Source organism: Neofelis nebulosa, chromosome 4, assembly GCF_028018385.1.
Source record: "Neofelis nebulosa isolate mNeoNeb1 chromosome 4, mNeoNeb1.pri, whole genome shotgun sequence".
NCBI lineage: Eukaryota > Metazoa > Chordata > Mammalia > Carnivora > Felidae > Neofelis > Neofelis nebulosa.
Genome location: NC_080785.1, coordinates 52,940,710 through 52,961,827, shown reverse-complemented (window position 1 = coordinate 52,961,827; position 21,118 = coordinate 52,940,710). Strand labels below are relative to the sequence as shown.

The 21,118-nt window shown below is 35.9% G+C and overlaps 1 protein-coding gene across 2 annotated transcripts in view; it reads left to right on the top strand.

The window, feature by feature from the left end:
• Positions 1 to 302: 302 nt before the first annotated feature.
• Positions 303 to 21,118, top strand: part of PALS2 (protein associated with LIN7 2, MAGUK p55 family member) — a 69,096-nt gene continuing 48,280 nt past the window's right edge. For both annotated transcript variants that reach the window (XM_058724806.1, XM_058724805.1), the window contains exons 1-2: positions 303 to 419; positions 20,491 to 20,643. In XM_058724806.1, the coding sequence (XP_058580789.1) occupies positions 303 to 419; positions 20,491 to 20,643 (270 nt within the window). The remainder of the gene's footprint in view (positions 420 to 20,490; positions 20,644 to 21,118) is intronic.

Genomic DNA, 21,118 nt, shown 5'->3' with positions numbered 1-21,118 from the left:
GTTTTAAATTAAAAAAATATATAAAGCAACTGCAAAGTGGTAAGTATGTATAAGGTAGTCTGATAAAGCCCAAATGGCATACAAAAAACTGTCCTCATGGGAATTCAACTTGAAACTTACAGCATTTAACAACTCATTTTATTAAAACATAACTTTTCAAAAGAGTGTTAATTGTTAATGTCTTTTTATTTAAATTATTTTACATATATAAAATATATCTTATTTTATAATTATATTTCATAATGGCTTATAATTTAAGTTTTTTTGGTTTTGTTTTGTTTTTTGCTTTTATCTTAGCAGCAATGCAGCAAGTGTTGGATAACCTTACAGAGCTGCCCTCATCTACAGGAGCAGAAGAAATAGACCTTATTTTCCTCAAGGGGATTATGGAGAATCCTATTGTAAAATCACTTGCTAAGGTATAGTGGTTTATTCATAAGATTACTCAATTAGTTTTAAAATTGTCTTTTCAGAAGTCTTTTTAGATATTACTAATTTAGGACTTGGTTGATATACCTTTTGCTTAGCAAATAGTAACACTTATCACATAATGAAATCATGCACACAAAAATTAGACCACTTTTGCCTCACCTGTGCAGACTTTTAATACAAGATAAAATGACTCTTAGTTTTAACCTAACACATTTAAAGTTTTAGGGAAATGGTAACAGAACCTGTGAAAAAGATCCTGGTACTATCTCCATTTCAACAATAGCAAGATACTGATTTTCTTCTTTTACATTAGAACATGTACCTGTTTTTCATTCTGGTTCTTGACTAACTATATCTAGTACTTTTTGAAATCTTGTCTTTTCATGGCTAACCCTGATATTCTGAGTATTTTTTGTAATGAACTCTGTAGTTATGTCCTTAACTCATCCATAAATACACTTTTACAAGTATTTTTGGTCCAGTTTTATTTCATTTATACTATTTCCTGTATTAATTTTTATAAATATCACTAAAGTGTGGTGTATTAACTACTTCACAACCCAGCTCTCCCATTCTTTAGCATTCCCTCAAATAATTCTTGCTCTTGGGAACTCTGTGCCACATGTGCTCTCTGACCTGTCCTCCGTGTAGTCATCTTGTCTCTCCCTTTGCCTGTTGCACTCCTACCTAGTATGTTGATTTCACCCCCTCCCATAATCATTTTTTAACCACAGTCTCTTTTATTCTTTTTTTTTTTTTTATAATTTTTTGTTTAATGTTTGTTTTATCTTTGAGAGAGAGAGAGCACAAACAGGGGAGGGGCGGAGAGAGAAGGGTACAGAGAATTCAAAACAAGCTCCATGCTGACAGCAGAGGAGCCCCAGTGTGAGGCTCAAACTCTCATCTCACACCGTGAGATCATGACCTGAGCCGAAGTCGGATGCCTAAACGACTGAGCCACCCGGGTGCCATCTTTTTTTCTTCTAACTTGTATAAAATGATACTTTTACAAAATTTTCCATTTGTAAAAGTGAATTAATGATGCAGATCCTCATTGTATTCAGAACCTTACCCATTCTAAGATCCCATGATAGAAAGGCTTTGGCTCCTCCGTACAAACTAATCCATGTGTATATTACCCAACTGGAATTTAAATTTAGTAATTTTTTTTTTCAACGTTTTTTATTTATTTTTGGGACAGAGAGAGACATAGCATGAACGGGGGAGGGGCAGAGAGAGAGGGAGACACAGAATCGGAAACAGGCTCCAGGCTCCGAGCCATCAGCCCAGAGCCTGACGCGGGGCTCGAACTCACGGACCGCGAGATCGTGACCTGGCTGAAGTCGGACGCTTAACCGACTGCGCCACCCAGGCGCCCCAGTAATTTTTTTTATAGTATACCAATCCCAACCTTTTATTCTAACAAAATAAGGGTTAATGAGTTATGGCTTCTCCAACTCTATAATGTTTACAAAGCAAAATTTCTAAATAGGAAAAGAATTTGTAAAGTTAGTACCTGGAATTAACTTAAAGGAAAATAAAAACTTTATCACATTGAGCTGTCTTTCAATAAATACAAATTAAGAGTGTATTTAACAACTTGGGAAGATATAACAGGACTTCAGAGGAAATCAAACATTTGTTTCTTATAATTACACAACGAGAGAGAGATTCAGAAATGATTTCAGTTAGTATTTCAAACTTGCTTTTACAACTTTATGGATATTATTTAAAATTTAAAAAATACTTTCATAAACATTAATGCCTATAATATAAAATTGGTAGCAGTTAATAGCTTCTTCCTTAGTCTGTCTATATAAATAATTGATGAACCAATTAATTTATCCCTATTCTGTAAAACTAAATGGTCAATGCATTTGATTTCAGATTTAGCATTTTTGAAAAAAAAATGACCCAAACATCTAAATACTTATTTTAATACTTTGGAGAATTATAGGAATATGAAAGAAAAATTTTATTTCTTGTATTTTTTATTACTAGAGAGTTCTAAAACATTAAAAAGTATTTTTCTTTTTAACTCATTTAAGACTATTAATATGTAGAAAAAGATGAGAGATTTTTGTTATGCAAGCAAATGGTTGTGCTTCAGACTGGAATTGCTTTTGAATTCATGTTATTTTCCCCTCTAAAGAGAAACCAGGAAAAAGAGAATCCTGTAAAACTAATAAACCATCACAAGTGCTTTCAAATTATTCCTTTTCATACAGGAACTTCTAAGCAGTCACACTATGGTGAATATCTTTCCTTCACTCCTCTTCTGGCAGACCAGGTGAGGTTAGCTAGAGAAGATCTCCGGGGGAAGGGCACATGTGAATGGAGAGGCTTACATCTGCTTTGATTTTCTTCTCATTGCCAAATTAGCTGGTCTCTGTCCGTTGATAAGACGACTCATCACAAAAATAAAAAATACAAAAAAGAATTGTTGTAACCTCATTTTTCTGCTACATGGAAGCAGAGTAATAGCTGTCAGTGTAAATGAAATAATCTTTGAATAGTCTGTGCAATATCTGTGTGGCTTTCCTCATATTCTAATGAGGTACCTCAGAGAACTGCCAGCTACATTTACCAGAAAGGTTAATGATCACATCACACAAGGTTACTGATGCTGTGGTCTAGCCTCCCTCTTTCTCAAGTCCCTCCTCCATCCCTCCCCCTCCCCCATCACTCCCTTTTATTTCCATAAGCAAATATTGTTGAAATAAACCAAGGGGTGCCTGGGTGGCGCAGTCGGTTAAGCGTCCAACTTCAGCCAGGTCACGATCTCGCGGTCAGTGAGTTCGAGCCCCGCGTCAGGCTCTGGGCTGATGGCTCAGAGCCTGGAGCCTGTTTCCGATTCTGTGTCTCCCTCTCTCTCTGCCCCTTCCCCGTTCATGCTCTGTCTCTCTCTGTCCCAAAAATAAATAAAAAACGTTGAAAAAAAAAATTAAAAAAAAAAAAAACATTCAAATGTGCTGTAACTTAGTGGAAGTCTACTAGTAGTGGAAGTTCCTAGGAGAGACTCTAGTTTAGTAATTTTTGATTGCAGTCTAAAGTTTATTAGATAATACTTTAATAGTAATAATAAAGGATATGATTACTTACTTTTTTTTTTAAAGTTTATTTATTTTGAGAGAAAGTGCAAGTGGGGAACGGACAGAGAGAAGGAAAGACAGAATCCCAAGCAGACTCCAGGCTGTCAGCATAGAGCCTGATGCAGGGCTTAAACTCATGAACCATGAGATCAGGACCTCAGCCAAGATCAAGAGTTGGACACTTAACCGACTGAGCCACCCAGGTGCCCAGGATATGATTTACTTTAAAATTCAAGCTTCTTATCATAAATACCAATTACTGTACCAGGTCAAGATAGACTAATAGCTTCAGGGTCCATTGAAATATGTAGGGGCTACTTAGGCTATATTGACTAACTCACCCTTAGTTCTAATTGGTACTTTTAAAATAGTTTTTGACTCTTCCTTTGGTGTTAGTTGTCAGTTTTTATTATCAACATATCTATTACACCTGTGTCTCTGTATTTGTTTAATTTATAGCTTTTGATCTGTAGATTTAGAAACTAGATAATATTATGTAAGACATCTTAAAATGTGTTTATAATTTACAGAGGTCTTTAAAATATATTGTTTTGAGGTCACCTGGGTGGCTCAGTTAAGCGTCTGACTTTGGCTCAGGTCATGATCTCACAGTTTGTGGGTTCGAGCCCCATGTTAGGCTCTATGTTGATAGCTCAGAGCCTGGAGCCTGATTTGGATTCTGTGTCTCCTTCTTTCTCTGCTCTTCCCCCACTTATGCTCTCGCTCGCTCTCTCTCTCAAAAATAAACATTAAAGGAACAAAATACATTGTTTTGTCTTCACAGCAACTTAATGAATTGAAAATCATGATTCAAAGTACAAAAATTATTTGTCTAAGGTCACTGTCCTAGTAAGTGACAGAGATGAGGTGTAGACCAGGTTTTCTATCTTTAAATTCTGTGCTCTTTCTACTACAGCATAGGTTTTTGTGTGCATGTGTATTCTTAAGAATTTCTGGTAAAAAAATATTTTTAATGTGGCTTTGGTGCCATTGATACTGGCCTTATGGAGGATCATCTTGATCACTATTTTCAATAAAGGAAATGGCTGGATGGCTTTGGAGCAGCTCAGGTACTAGTGTAATGTAATCTTATGATAAAAATGAAATTAAGAACAGAATAACCAATAGTATCCAACAGTCAAGCAGTTTCTCAATAAATGGGAGCAATGATAACTTAGTATTCCTACAATGAAAGAAAAGAAATTCTAGGAGGAAGGGAAGACATCTACTTCCAAGAAAGAGATATTAAGTCACAGCCCGCCAATACTCCCGGTACAAGTAGAGGAAAAATGGTTAAATTGCTGAAGAAACAGAGAGGCATATGTTGCTAGACACATGGAGAGACAGGAATATGTGACTAATAATCACGAGAAAAATAATGGAAGCAGTTCCATAGATGATGCTTTTATTAGAGTTTATAAACAAATATTTTAAATAATTTATTAATATCTTTTTAATAGAAGAAAAGAGAAAGTGAAGACACTTAAAATATAACTAGAAAATTAGAATAAAAAGCAATCAAAAGGTCATTTGTTCTTTTATTTTTTTAATTTACTTTTTACTTTTTTAATGTTTATTTTTGAGAGAGAGAGACAGAGACAGAGTGTGAGCAGGGGAAGGGCAGAGAGAGAGGGAGACACAGAATCTGAAGCAGGCTCCAGGCTCTGAGCTATCAGCACAGAGCCCAACTTGGGCCTCGAAGCCACAAATCACGAGAACATGACCTGAGCCAACGTCAGACACTTAACCACCTGAGCCACCCAGGCGCCCTTGTTCTGTCTTTTAGATTCCACATATAAATGAAATCATTTGGCATTTGTCTTTGATTTATTTAAACTTAGTATAATACCCTTTAGGTCCATCCATATTTTGCAGATGGCAAGATCTCATTCTTTTTTGTGGCTGAGTAGTTTTCCATTGTTGTATGGATATCAATGTGTGTATATGTATACACATATATACATATATATACACACACTATGTAATCTTTTAAAAAATTTTTTTTTCTTTTGAGGGGTGCCTGTGTGGGTCAGTCAGTTAAGTGTCCAACTTCTGCTAGGGTCATGATCTCACTGTTCGTGAGTTTGAGGCCTGCGTCAGGCTCTGTGCATACTGACAGCTCAAAGCCTGGTGCCCACTTCAGATTCTGTGTCTCACCCTCTCTCTGCCTCTCCCCTCTGTGTGTCTGTCTCAAAAATAAACATTAAAAAAATTTTTTTCCTTTTAAAATAGGGTTGACAGTGTTATTTTAGTTTCAAGTGTACACCATAGTGATTTGACAAGTCTATACATTATGCTGTGCTCACCACCAGTGCAGCTACCATCTGTCACCATGCAACACTATTACAATACCATTGACTGCTTTCCTATGTTGTACCTTTTGTTCACGTGACTTATGCATTCCATAACTGGAAGTCTGTTATCTCCCACTCCCTTTCACATATTTTGCCCATCCTTCCACCTAATTCCCCTCTGGCAGTCATCAGTTTGTATTCTGTATTTATGAGTCTGTTTGTGCTTTTTGTTTGTTTTTTAGATTCCACATGTAAATGAAATCATATGGTATTTGTCTTTCTTTGTCTGACTTATTTCAGTTAGTGTAATACCTTTTAGGTGCATCTGTATTTTACAAATGGGAAGATCTCATTCTTTTTAATGTCTGAGTGATATTCTATTGTGTGTGTGTGTGTATACACACACACACACACACACATCTTTATCAATTCATGTATCAATGATGCTTGGGCTGCTTCCATATCTTAGCTATTGTAAATAATGCTGGAATAAACAAGGGTGCCAGTATCTTCAAATTACCATGCTTGTTTTCTTTCAGTAAATGCCCAGTAGTGGAACTACTAGATCATGTGGTACTTCTATTATTTATTTTATGAGGAACCTCCATACTGTTTTCCACAGTGGCTGCATCAGATTGCATTCCTACCAGCAGTGTACAAGGTTCCTTTTTCTCCACATCCTTGCCAACACTTGTTATATCTTGTCTTTTTGCTTCTAGCCATTCTGATAGGTGTAAAGTGATATCTCATTATGATTTTGATTTGCATTTTCCTTGTTATTAATGAAGTTGAACATCTTTTCATGTGTCGGTTGGCCGTCTGTATGTCTTCTCTGGAAAAATGTCCCTTCAGGTCCTCTGCCCATTTTACAAATATCTCCCATTCAATAGGATTCCTTGTCATTTGGTTGATGGTTTCCTTTGCTGCAAAAGCTTTTTATTTTGGCGTAGTCCCAGTATACCACATCATCTTTATCCATTCATCTATCGATGGACACTTGCGTTGCTTCCATAGCTTGGCTGTTGTAAATAGTTCTCAAATACAGAGAACAAACTGGTGGTTGCTGGAGGGGAGGTGGGTGGGAGATGGGTGAAATGGGTAAAGGGGATTAAGAGGCACAAACTTCCAGTTGTAAAAAATAAGTCATGGAGATTAAAAGTACAACATAGGAAATATAGTCAGTGATATGGAAATAATACTGTATGGTGACAAGTGGTGGCTATACTTATCATGGTGTGCGCTGAGGAATGTGTAAATTTGTCAAATGTACACTTGAAACAAATATAGCGTGTGTGTCAATTAACCATCAAATGGACATTGAAGTACTCAAAAATATATCTGAAATTAAAAGCCCATTTGATGAGGTGAATAGATAAAACATGGCAGAAAAGGGGATTCATGAATTTAAGTACAGTTAGTGGAAAGCATGCAAACTGAAATGCCGAGTGTAAGTATGGAAAAAGAAAAGAGAGAATATGTAAGTCATACTCAGAAGATCTGATACACATGTAACTGGTATCCCAGAAAGAGGGGAGGGAAAATGGGGCAAAAGAAATAGTTGAAGATGCAGTGGCCAAGAATTTTCAAAATTAGTGAACAACATTGACTGATGATTCAAGAAGCAAAGTGAACCCTCAGTATATAGAAAAACATTTTTTGGAACGTCATAGTTAAATTCCTGAAAATCAAAAACAGAGTGAATATTTGTAAAGCAATCAGAGAAGAAATACACATTATCTTTAAAGAGAAACAATAAGACTAATAGCAATAAAACAGGGACTATGAATGTGAAAACATAGTGCATTAAGATCACTAAAATTTTGAAGGAAAAACACTGCCAACCTTGAATTCCTTTCCAGCAAAAGTAGCTCCAAAAATGAAAGCAAAATAAAGATTAGTTTAGACAACATCTGAAAGAAATAATCTCCATTTACTTTATAAGAAATGCAAAAAAAGAGTTTTTCTGACTGAATGACAAATGAAAAGAGAATATTAATGGTAAATATAAAATAATATTGACTTTTAAGATGAGATAATAACCTTCCTTGTCTTGGGGCATTTATAACCTGTATATAAGTGAAGTATGCTAAGATGATAGCCTAAAAGGAAGGAGAGACTTAATGAGTCAACTGTAAGATTCTTTTGTTGTTCAGGAAGTGATAAAAGTAATGGGTTATGATATATAAAAAGGGATGCATGCTGAAATCTCTAGGGTAACCACCAAAAGTAAAGTTATAAGGATGAATAAAGTTCACCCCAGCCATAAGGAAGAAAAAAAATACTCTTGAATTACCCTCACAAGTTAGCAAAATATGGGATGGGAGAGAGACTGTCTTTAGACATGGGACAGCAGGCAGCATAGGACCATGATGCCTGACAGAAAGGAAACAAATGAAGTGAGCATTTTGAAACTGAGTTGAGTGTAGTTTTCAGGCTGCAGTACAGCAAGAGGAAACACAACCGGCCAGTAGTCTTCAGAGAGGTCAGGATCTGGGGAGATTGAAGTGACTGACTGGAATCAGGGAGGAGGAAGCTGAACACAAAAAGGGCTCTAGAATCTGCCCTCAAATCTTTGGCTGAGTACTGACCTGTATATATATGAAGTAAGCCTCTAGAGTTAGAAGGAAGATCCCCTGGAAAGCACAGTAGGCCAAACAATTTCCAGAGATCACAAAGGATGGAGAATAGTTTGCATTGCCACCAGCCTGAGTGGAGAGTCCTCATACTACACAGTACATTGGGCAGAATTCACCCCAGTTGGTTGTAGCAGACCTATGAAACTAAAGCAAAATTAAACTAAAATTCAGTAGCAGAGTTATCTGAAAAATTACCAAATATCTGGAAATTAAACAGCATACTTTTAAATAGCCTTGGGTCAAAGCAGAAATCACAAAGAAACATTAAAAAAAAAACTATTTTGAATTGAATGAAAATGAAAATACATGTCAAAGCAATGCTTGGAGGAAAATGTCTAGTTGGAAGAGAATATATAAGTCAGTCATCTAAGTGATAAGTCACCTCCAAAAAATAGAAAAAGAACAAATTCAAAATAGGGACAAAGAAGTAAATAATGAAAATAAGTTTGAACATATAAACGACAAAAATAGAAAAAGTCAATATAACTTTGAATATAACTGTAAAATAAGTAAACCTCTAGCTAGGCACACATAGTATCAGAAATGAAAAAGGACATCAGTACAAATCCAACAGATATTGCAAGAATAATAAATATTATGAAGAACTTTATTGACAATAGATCTGACAACTTAGGTGAAATTGACTAGTTCCTTAAAAGATACAACTAAAACCTATGTAAGAATAGACAACCTGAATAGCCTTATATTTATTTTTTTGAACTGAATATTTTCAGTTTGAAACCTTTCTCGAAGCTCCAGCCTAAATCGCTTCCCAAGAGTATTCTGTCCAACTTATAAGGAAGAAGTAATACCAATTCTACACTTGATCTTAGCCAAAAGGCCGAGAAGCGATAGAAGTAATACCAATTCTACTTGATTTCTTCCTCAAAGGAAGAGAAAGGAACATTTACTTTTATGAGGCTTATTATTACGCTAATAGCAAAGCCAGCTAAAGACATGTCAAGAAAGGAAATATTCCATTAATTAAGTGAGTTTTGGCTCAAAAATGCAAGACTGCCTTAACATTTGAAAACCAATAAATGTCAGCATTTTAATGATAACATAAAAAAAAATCATGTGATTATGTCACAGGAAAAGCATCTTACAAAATTGAACGTTATTCATTCCTGATAAAACTTGGTAAATTTAAAAGGAAATTGCCTCAACCTGATAAAGGACATCTATTAAAAATGAACCAGGGGCGCCTGGGTGGCGCAGTCGGTTAAGCGTCCGACTTCAGCCAGGTCACGATCTCGCGGTCCGTGAGTTCGAGCCCCGCGTCAGGCTCTGGGCTGATGGCTCGGAGCCTGGAGCCTGTTTCCGATTCTGTGTCTCCCTCTCTCTCTGCCCCTCCCCCGTTCATGCTCTGTCTCTCTCTGTCCCAATGTTGAAAAAAAAAAAAAAAAAAAAAAAAAAAAAAAAAAAAAAAAAAAATGAACCATAGTTAACATCATAATTCTTGGCGGAATATAGAATGCCGTCTTTCTGTGATCACTCCTGTTCAGCCTTCATTACTTCCATTCACTTCTATACCTGGAGGTACTAGCCAGTGGAAGGAACAGGCATACAGATTAAAGAGGAAAAAATAAACTATCTTTATTCAAGGATGACATTATTGTCTCTGTTGAAACCCTAAGAATCTACCAGAAGCGGGGGGTGGGGGGGGAACACACCTTCTAGAACTAACAAGTGAGTTTAGCAAGGTCACAGGATACAAGATTGATCTACATAAATCATTTGTATTTTTATATACTAGCAATGAATCAGAAATTGTAAATTAAAGAAATAGTAAATTTAATAATGTGTGCTAGACCTGTACACTGGAAACGATAAAAAAAATGCTGAAATTAAAGGCATACATACATATATACATACAGGGTTTGGAAGGTTCATTTGTCTTTAACATGTCAGTTCTCCCCAAACTGATCTATAGAATCCCTGTAATAGCAGTCAAAATTTCAGGCTGACATGATGATAGTGAAATTTATCAAGGACCTACACTAACAAAAACAGTTGTAAAAAAGAACAAAATTTGATGTTCTCTACAACCTGATGTCCAGGATTACTATTACCCTACAGTAAAGAAAACAGTGTAATATTGGTATAGATCAGTGGCACAGGTTAGAGCCCAGATAGAGACCAACACATGTATGGTCAACTGGTTTTTATTAATAATACCATGGTAATTCAATGAAGAAATGATAGTTCTTTAAATAAGTGTTGCTGGAACAATAGAATATTTATATGCAAAAAAATCAACAATATCTTATTCCTCACATTATATACAACAATTACCTCAAAACAAATCATAGATCTAAAAGTAAGAACTAAGATTTTAAAACATCTAAAAGAATACATAAAAACTTCACAACTTTGGGTTAGAGAAAGGCTTCATAGGTAAAACATAAAAAGCCTGAAGCATAATGAAAAATTTCATTAATTAGATTTTATCAAAATTTTAAAATTTCCTCTTTAAGAGAATGAAACGGCTAGCTACTGATTGGGGGGAAATATTTGCAAAATGTACATGGGCATACCTCATTTTGTTGTGCTTCTTTTTATTGCCCTTCACAGATACTGTGGGTTTTCTAAAAAAAAAAAAAAGAAAAGAAAAAAAAGAAAACTTTGTGGCAACGCTGCATTAAGCAAATCTATTTGTATCATTTTTCCAACAGCATTTGTTTCATGTCTCTATCACATTTTGGTAATTCTCAAGATATTTGCACTTTTTCATTATAATATTTGAGTTGCTGCAGTCTCATGATAAACTTTTTAATGGATGAGGTGTTGCTTCTTATGGGTGAGCAAAGAAAGTGGTTTCTTGAGATGGGGTCTACTCCTGATGAAGATGCTGTGAAGATTGTTGAAATGACAGCAACAGATGATAATGCAATGGTGGGTGTGAGAGGATTAACTCAGTTTTATAAGAAGTTCTACTGTAGGGGAAAGACTGTCAAACAGAATCTCCTGCTACAAAAAAAAAAAAAAAAAAAAATCATTTGTAAAAGGAAGAGTCCATCAATGCAGTAGACTTCATTTTGTCTTATTTTAAGAAATTGCCACAGCTACCCAGACCTTCAGGAATACCACCCTGAGCAGTTAGCAGCCATCAGCATCGAGGTGTGAGTCTCTCAGCAAAAATATTATGACTCATCAAAAGCTCAGATGATGGTTAGCAGTTTTTAGTGATAAGGTAATTTTTAATTAAGTTGGTATATACATTTTTTTTCAGACACAATGCTATTGCACACTTAATAGACTATAGTAACTTTATAAGCACCGGAACACCAAAAAATTCATTTGACTGGCTTTACTGCGATATTCTCTTTATTGCAATGTTATCTTTATTGTGATAGTCTGGAACCAAACCCACAGTATCTCTGAAGTAGGCCTATATTATAAAAAGGAAGCTATTTGTTCATTGCTGTTAGTATTGCAAATAGCACAACTACTTTGAAAGACGCTTTGGCAGTTTCTTAGAAAGCTAACACGGTATTACCATACAATCCAGCAGCTGCACTCCTTTAATTAAAAAAAAAAAAAAATTAGTGTTTATTTTTGAGAGAGAGAGTGTGTGTGTGTGTGCGCGCGCGAGGGGAGGAGGAGCAGAGAGAGAGAGAGACACACACAGCATCTGAAGCAGTCTCCAGGTTCTGAGCCATCAGCACAGAGCCTGATGCAGGGCCTGAACCCACAAACTGTGAGATCATGACCTGAGCCGAATTCAGACTCTTAACCAACTGAGCCACCCAGGTGCCCCAGTTGCACTCCTTGATAGTTACCCAAGTGAGTTGATAATTTATGTATACATAGAAATCTACATGTGAATGTTTATAGCGTCTTTATTCATAATTATCAAAACTTGAAAGCAAACCATGATGTCTTTAATAGCATAAAGTGTGATGTATCCGTACAATGGAATATTATTCAGCAGTAAAAAGAATTGAACTATCAAGCTTCAAAAAAACTACAGAGGAACCTTAAATACATGTTGCTAGATGAAAGAAGCCAGTCTTAGAAGAGTATATACTGTATGATTCCAACTATATTACATTCTGGAAAAAGCAAAAGTTATAGAGACAATACAAAACAATCCATAGTTGCCAGGGTTTGGGGAAGTACAAGAGAGGGGTGAGTAGGTGGAGCATGGAGCATTTTTAGGGCAGTGGAACTGTTATTCTATATGATACTGTAAACGTGCATAGATGACATTATGCATTTGTCAAAAACCATGGAACTATACAACATTAAGAATGGATCTCAATGTAAACTATAGGTTTTAGTTAGTATATCAAATTGACTTATAACAAACATATCACACTAATACAAGGTGTGAATAAGGGAAACTAGGATGAGGCAGATACATGGAAATTCTCTGTACTTTCTTTTCAATTTTTCTATTAAAACTTAATTCGCTAAAGTGCATAGTGTACATTAGTGTTCATACTTTGTGTTGAATATGTCTGTCTGGGTTTTAATAACTGTATAATGACAAATTAAGGTTTTGTCAAGTTTTTGTATTAGAGTAATGCTCTCCTTGTAGAATGAATTAAGAAATTTTTCTTCGGCTTCCTGGAAGAGATTGCAGAGAATCGGTATAATTTCTTCCTTAAATGTTTGGTAGAACTTACCAGCAAACCCATGTGGGCCTGGTGCTTTCTGTTTGGGAAGGTTATTAATTATTGATATAATTTTTTAACAGATATAGGACTATTCAAGTTATCTATATTTCCTTTTGTGTGTTTTGTTGGATTGTGTATTTAAAGGAATCGATCCATTTCATGTAGGTTATCAAATTTCTGGGCTTAGAATTGTTCATATTATTCCTTTATTGATAGTGTCAGTAGTAATGGCCCCCCCTTTCATTTCTGTTATTAATAAATCTCTGTCTTCTCTCTTTTTTCTTAGTTAAGCTGGAATTTTAATCTTTTCAAAGAACCAGCTTTTGGTTTCATTAACTTTTATTGATTTTCTCTTTTCAGTTGATTGATTTGTGCTTTAAATTTTTCTTTTCTTCTACTTTGTATTTAATATGCTCTTTTTTGAGTTATATTGTAAGGTGGATGTTTAGATTATTGATTTTAGGTCTTTTTTCTTTCCTAAGTATGCATTCACTGCCATAAATTTCTCTTTAAATATGGCCTTTGCTGCATCCCCCCAAATTTGGTAAGTTTTATTTTCACTTGGTTGATATATTTGTAAATTTTTCTTAAGACTTCTTGGACCTGTGTATTATCAGAAATGTGTTGCTTTGGTGGCTCAGTCGGTTAAGCATCTGATCTCAGCTCAGGTCATGATCTCACGGTTTGTGAGTTCGAGCCCCACATCAGGCTCTGTACTGACAGCTCAGAGACTGGAGGCTGCTTCAGATTCTGTGTCTCCCTCCCTTTCTGCCCCACCCCCAATTGCGCTCTGTCTCTGTCTCTTAAAAATGAATAAACATTAAAAAAAAAATGTGTTGCTTTGTCTCCAAGTGTTTCATGGGTTTCTGGCTGTTTTTCTATTACTGAGTTTCGATTTAATCCCATTGTGGTCTGAGAGTATACTCTATATAATTTTTATTCTTATAAACTTTTTAAGATGTGTTTTATGGCCCTTACTGTGGTCTGTCTTGGGAAATGATCCATGTGAGCTTGAGATAAATGTGTACTCTGCGCACTAGTATGTTCCCACCAGGGGGAAAAAAATGTGTGAGAGTGTCTGTCTTCTACCCTATTCTCACTAACATGGTATGTTACCAGAAATTTTATCTTTGCCAATCTGATAAAAAAAAAAAAGAATATTGTATTATAATTTGCTTATACTTCTCATGAATGTGGCTGTGCATCTTTTCATATGTTTAAGAGTTTGAATTTCCTTTTCTGTGAATTTTTTATATTATTTGCTTATTTCTCTTAATGTGTTGATCTTTTTCTTATTGGTTTGTAGAAGTCCTTTATATATAAGGAAATTAACCCTTTGTCTATATTATGATTTGTACGTATTTTAACCCTAGTTTTTCACTTGTTTTTTGACTTTGCTAATTTTTAACAAGAAATTTGAAATTTGAAATTTTAATTTTATTGGGCCTTTTTTGCTTAATTTATGGCTTTTCCAGATTTTGCAACATAAGTTAGAAAGGTCTTTCCCACTCAAAGATTATAAAAAGTATCTTTTTTATTTTCTCTGAATACTGTTAAAGCCAAGCTTTAAAAAAAAAAAAAAAGGTTTTTCTCATTTTTAAAAGCATAACAGATTCCCATTTCTAGTTTTTTGACATCTGTGTGGTTCTCCTGATTCTACAGATACCTCTAAGAATGGCTCAGCAATGTTATTTAGAAGCTCCCTGAGTACTTTGATATACAATTTATCTAACGTAAGAATTTGACCTCTTTGGTTAACTAAATTTCTGACAAGTTCTTTACTCATTAGAGAATTCAGTTCTAATTTATTTATACTTATTTCATCTTTGTTGTTCAAAACAAATCTCATTCTCTTTGATATAATGTATGCAGAAGCAAATTAGAAATTGCTTTCTATTCTCATTTCTACTTTCTGCTCAAATTCTTATTTATTTTTGACCATTTGTGGGCTTCTCTTGATTTTTCTTGTCCTAAATGTCTAGAATAGAAGAGCACAGCCAAACTTATTTCTCATGTACTTAGCTTTTTCAGGAAATATTTAATGAGCAACTACCACGTACTTAGCCACATTCAAAGAAGATAGAAACAAAATTTATGGGGCACATGGGTGGCTCAGTTAAACATCTGACTTCGGCTGTCAGGATCTCATGGTTCGTGGGTTCAAGCCTTGTTTTGGGCTCTGCGCTCACAGCATGGAGCCTGCTCCAGATCCTCTGTCTTCCTCTCCCTCTGTCTCTCCCCCACCTTGTGCATGCATGTGCACGTGCGCGCGCTCTCTCTCTCTCTCTCTCTCTCTCCTAAAAATATAAATAAACATTTTAAAAATTTTATGGTATTTTGGTCCTTGATTTTAAGGGAGAAAAGGTTACTACACAAAATGATAATAGTATTAGATACAATATAATAAATAGTAGTATTTGTCTCTTTATTATAGCCCACAGCTTCTGTTAGACTTTTTATTATTATTATTATTATTATTATTATTTATTATTATTTGCTTGCAAGCATGGTTAGACTATGCCAATATAAAATACCTAAAAGTCCTGAAAGAACTCTTTCCTCTCTGTAGGTCATTTTTCTAAGATGCAGTGGTGAATAGGTTTCTCAGAACTGGACCTACCAGGTAGATTAGGCCATTTTTGTGTCAGCTCCAAGTGTTCTACAAAGCCAGTTGTGGCATGTTCTTTCAACCCTTGTGGCAAGTGGAATATATTTTTATTAAGTTATGCTCGTTTTTTTTCTTTTTTTTAATCTTTTTTAATTTTTAATGTTTATTTTAGAGAGAGAGAGAGAGAGAGAGAGAGAGAGTGTGTGTGTGTGTGTGTGTGTGTGTGTGTGTGTGTGTGTGTGTGAGAGAGAGCAGTGAGGGGCAGAGAGAGAAGGAGACACAGAATCCGAAGCAGGCTGTAGGCCCTGAACTGTCAGCACAGAGCCCCTCGTGGGGCTCCAACCCAAGAACTGCAAGATCGTGATCCGAGCTGAAGTCAGACGCTTAACCGACTGAGCCACCCAGGCACCCCTTCAATCTTTATTTTTGAGAGCACAAGCAGGGGGAAACAGAGAGAGAGGGAGACACCGAATCCAAAGTAGGCTCCAGGCTCTGAGCTGTCAGCACAGAGCCCATCGTGGGGCTTGAACCCACGAACAGTGAGATCATGACCTGAGCCACCTGGGTGTCCCAATTATGCTAGCTTTCTAATAATGCTTTTTCTTAAAGGAAACAAGACCCATTTATTCAAATAGCTAATGATTCATCTGTCCTTCTGGTCAGTTTTTAGTATTTCCTTTTTTTTTTTTTTTTTTTTTGGTTGGATTAAATTCAAGTTGGTACTTGCCTCTTAAAAGCTAGTAAATATATTCTGACTTTAAAATGAATAGAGGTCCCAGCTTCTTTCAACAGTATCTTAGAGCTTAAAAATCTACGTAGTTAACAAATATGGACCTACACTTGCTTTCTTGGAAAAACTAAAGTTGATCTTGATAGCCCCAACTGTATTTCAGAAATGAGCTTTCCGGGGTGCCTGGGTGGCTTAGTTGGTTGAGCATCTGACTTCGGCTCAGGTCATGGTCTTGCAGTTCATGGGTTCAAGCTCTGCACTGTGCTCACTGCTGTCAGCGGAGAACTGCTTCACATCTCTGTCTCCCTCTCTCTCTGCCCCTCCACCACTTGTGCTCTCTCTCAAAAATAAACATTATGAAAATATTTTTTAAGAAATTGGCTTTCTGTGTTAATATAATTACAGCTACAGTTTCACTAAAAAGCTTTTTTCTGAGAATTTCTGTATTGTGTGGTGATATTCTTTTCCTACTACAGAACCAGTCTGTGCAGTTCATGTGAAAAAACCTTCAGGTATGTTTGTTTTTATAACATAATTCTGCCCTCCTACTTACTTCCTCTTTCTTGTGGGTCTTTCCACATTCCCATGTGTCCTCACCCAATTTGGGAGCAGTAAGGTAGATGAACATAGAAACGAAGGGTTTATTAGAGTTCTCAAGTCAGTGATCATTTTGGTTTCTTTACTTGTCCCAGTGTCTTGAATTGATAATGTTACATAATCATAGAATGTTATAGGGGCGCCTGGGTGGCGCAGTTGGTTAAGCATCCGACTTCAGCCAGGTCACGATCTCGCGGTCCGTGAGTTCGAGCCCCGCGTCAGGCTCTGGGCTGATGGCTCAGAGCCTAGAGCCTGCTTCCGATTCTGTGTCTCCCTCTCTCTCTGCCCCTCCCCCGTTCATGCTCTGTCTCTCTCTGTCCCAAAAATAAATAAAAAAACGTTGAAAAAAAAATTTAAAATCATAGAATGTTATAGAAAATATACTGACTTACTACCTAAAAACTGTAAGCCAGTCATTATCTGTTTTCCTGGAGAAATAGGTGGTGTTTTTATACCTCTTATTTGGAGCACAAAGGGTACAGGTTGAAGGGGTGGGTTTTATTCTGAACCATAGGAGTATAAAATAACTATGAGGACAGATGTACTAGAACATAATTAACACCACATCTGGACTAGAAAAACATGCTAAGAAGCAGCAACTCAACTAGCAGTCAATGAGAGCATATCTCACACAGTTAAAATGAGTTAGAATGATACATCATATAGTAGATGGAATAATTAACCACAGTGGCTGTCTATATAGTGATCAAGTCAGATATGCCTTGATATTAGACTACCTGACTGCCACTTACCAGTAGTATGAATTCAAGCAAATCACTTTATCTTACTTTGCATGAGTGTTTATAAGGTGAAGATAATAACTCATCTATCTTTGTTTGATATACACATATACACACACTCATTCACTCACACAGCACTGAGAACATGGTGTCTCTCTCTCTTCCTCCCTCCCTCCCTCCCTCCCTCACACACACACACACACACACAGCCCTCAATAAATGTTAAGCTTCTTTCCTTTTTTTTGCTTAAACTTTCTTATACTACCATAAGGGGTTAAACAAGGTTAGCAAGGTTAATGATGCTAAATTCAGTATTTGTTAACAGCGAATATTTGTATTAAAGTAATAAGCAAGTCTAGTTTGTTTTGTAAGAGTTAGCTAGTTATGTCTGTTATTTTAGTTTTTTTCCAATGGTGATAATCATTTTATGATACATATTGAGTGTCCTCATCATCTTATCCTTATTAGGCTTGTGTTATGCTTTCCGAAAATTACAAATTTATCCATTTCATTCTTTGTGACGTTTTCTAATCTTAATTTTTTTATCTATTTTTTTCTTATCCAAATGTAATAGAAACTGCTTTCTCTAAATTACATTTGGTCTTTTGACATTTTTCTTTGTTTAATAAGTTATAATTTCTTCTGTCTTCATATGACTTAAATTTCTTCTTCTGAGGTATTTCTTAGAAATGTTGCTTAATATATGTCCGCCTCTTCTACTTAAGCTCTTACTTCACTCTTGTGAATCACTTAGAGGAAATACATTTAAATGAAAAAAATTGCATTTTAAAAATTAGAATCTGTATTTGTCTTTGAAGGATCCACTCTGTGGTAAAAATAACAGCTGAAGTATTATAGGTGCAGATAAAGTTTAACTGATACTGTTACCACTTGAAACTTGGATTTTTCCTAAGTACTTAGAGAAATTGATCTTAAAATATTAAATATAAGGTTTGTGATCTTACATCGTTTCATTTATACATTAAATCTTAACAGTTATGCTCTGCTTTGTCTTCAAAATCAGACAGCAACCATTTATCAGAAAAACAAAGAGCAGTTAAAAGAGAGAGAATGCCGGGCACCTGGGTGGCTCAGTCTGTTGAGCATCTGACTCTTGGTTTCGGCTCAGGTCATGATTTCAGTTTGTGGGTTTGAGCCCTACACTGGGCTCTGTGTTGATGATGCAGAGCCTGTTTGGGATGCTTTCTCTCTCCTTCTCTCTGCACCTCCCCTACTCACTCTTTCTGTCTCAAAATAAATAAATAAACATTTTTAAAAAATAGAGAATATTTAGCATTCATTTCCAGTTTGAATTTTTTTTTTTTTTTTTTTTAGAAAGCGATTTTGCAAGCCTGTAAGCAGGGGAGGGGGTCAGAGGGAGTAAGGCTAGGGAAGGAGGGAGAGACGATGAGAGAATCTTAAGCAGGCTCCAGGCTTAGTGTGGAGCCCAGCGAGGGCCTGATCCCAAGACCCTGAGATCGTGACCTGAGCTGAAATAAAGAGTCAGAGGCTCATCTGACTGAGCATTCCAGGTGCCCCTCCAGTTTGAATTTAAAACTCTGCTTTACCCTCACTATTGAAACCTACTTATTGGGGCGCCTGGGTGGCGCAGTCGGTTAAGCGTCCGACTTCAGCCAGGTCACGATCTCGCGGTCCGTGAGTTCGAGCCCCGCGTCAGGCTCTGGGCTGATGGCTCGGAGCCTGGAGCCTGTTTCCGATTCTGTGTCTCCCTCTCTCTCTGCCCCTCCCCCGTTCATGCTCTGTCTCTCTCTGTTCCAAAAATAAAAAAAAAATTAAATTAAATTTAAAAAAAACGTTGAAACCTACTTATTTTCTGTGACAGTGTGATTCACAGTCCATTTTGCATGGAAAAGATTGTGAGATTAAAAAAAAAAAAAAAAGGCAACTTAATACAGAAATATGAGAGGGTCACTCCCCTCACAAAATCATACAGTCTTTCAAGGTCCAGTTCAAGAGCTACCTTCCCTGAATTGACACTATTTTGCTGATTTTCAAAGTTGGAAAATGGTAGCTTTAGGATTCTGGTGCTCCCAGAATGGTTTTTATTATTTTTTAATGGCAGTCCATATAATGATTATATTCCTATTTTTTGTTTTTATTTATAATCATTTATTTTCATAAAGCATATGCAGTATCATCTAGAGTTTGAGCCTAGATAAGAAAGTCATGAGGAATTTATATTGGCTAGAAAATGTTTTTTAAATTGTCATTTGACCTATTCAGTTTTTTCTTTTTCCTTTTTTTAAAAAATTTAAAAAAAAAACATTTTTTAATGTTTATTTGAGAGAGAGAGAGAGAGAGAGAGAGGGAGACACAGAATCTGAGGCAGGCTCCAAGCTTTGAGCTTTCAGCACAGAGCCCGACACATGGCTGGAACTCATGAACCATGAGATCGTGACCTGAGCCACAGGTGGACGCTCAATGGATTGAGCCACCCAGGCTCCTCATACCTACTCAGTTTTTCATGGTTTAATTAAAAAAAGTTTTCCATGACTTTTAGGTTAGGAATAGAAGCCAAGATTTATTATACTGCATGATAACATTTACTATAGAATCTATATATTGCCTCTGATTGGACTATTAAATTTGGTTTCAATGAACCAAACCTTGGAATAACATTTTTTAAAACATTCTTTTTGAAAAAGAAATCAAGAAGAAAACCATGGTCTGGAGCAAGACAATGTGTGTTATGACTTTAAAATACGGTTATCTTTTCAGGCTCATGAGAGGCTAGAAGATTCAAAACTAGAAGCTGTCAGTGACAATAACTTAGAATTAGTCAATGAAATTCTTGAAGATATCACTCCTTTAATAAATGTGGATGAAAATGTGGCAGAACTGGTTGGTATACTCAAAGAGCCTCACTTCCAGGTAAACTTTGCCTATTATTCTTCTTCCCAAGTCCCCTGTATTCCCAAAGTATTCTCTTTTAATAGTTAAGTTCCAGCTTAAGGTGATATATTTAAGATTTTTTAGAGCCATATTTTGTAAATATGTGAATTCCAACTTAGGTATTTTACTACCCTGATATACTGAGGATACAAAAACAGACACACATAACTAAAACATAGTACATAAATGTATAGCAAAAAGACATCAGAATGGATTTTCCTTTGTGTAATTAAAACCAGCCTTGATTCACCATCAGAACGCATGCTAAAGATGTTTTTCTTACTGTGATAATGGATTTTTATTCCTCACTACCAGTTTCACAGCCTTCCTTGTTAAAGCTGTTGCAGTATTGCTTCTGAGACTGAGATGCAATCGATGACCTTGGAATAAGAGAGGACTGTGTAAGAATAGAAACTTATCCATAGCATATCCTCCACAGGTGCAAAAAAATAAA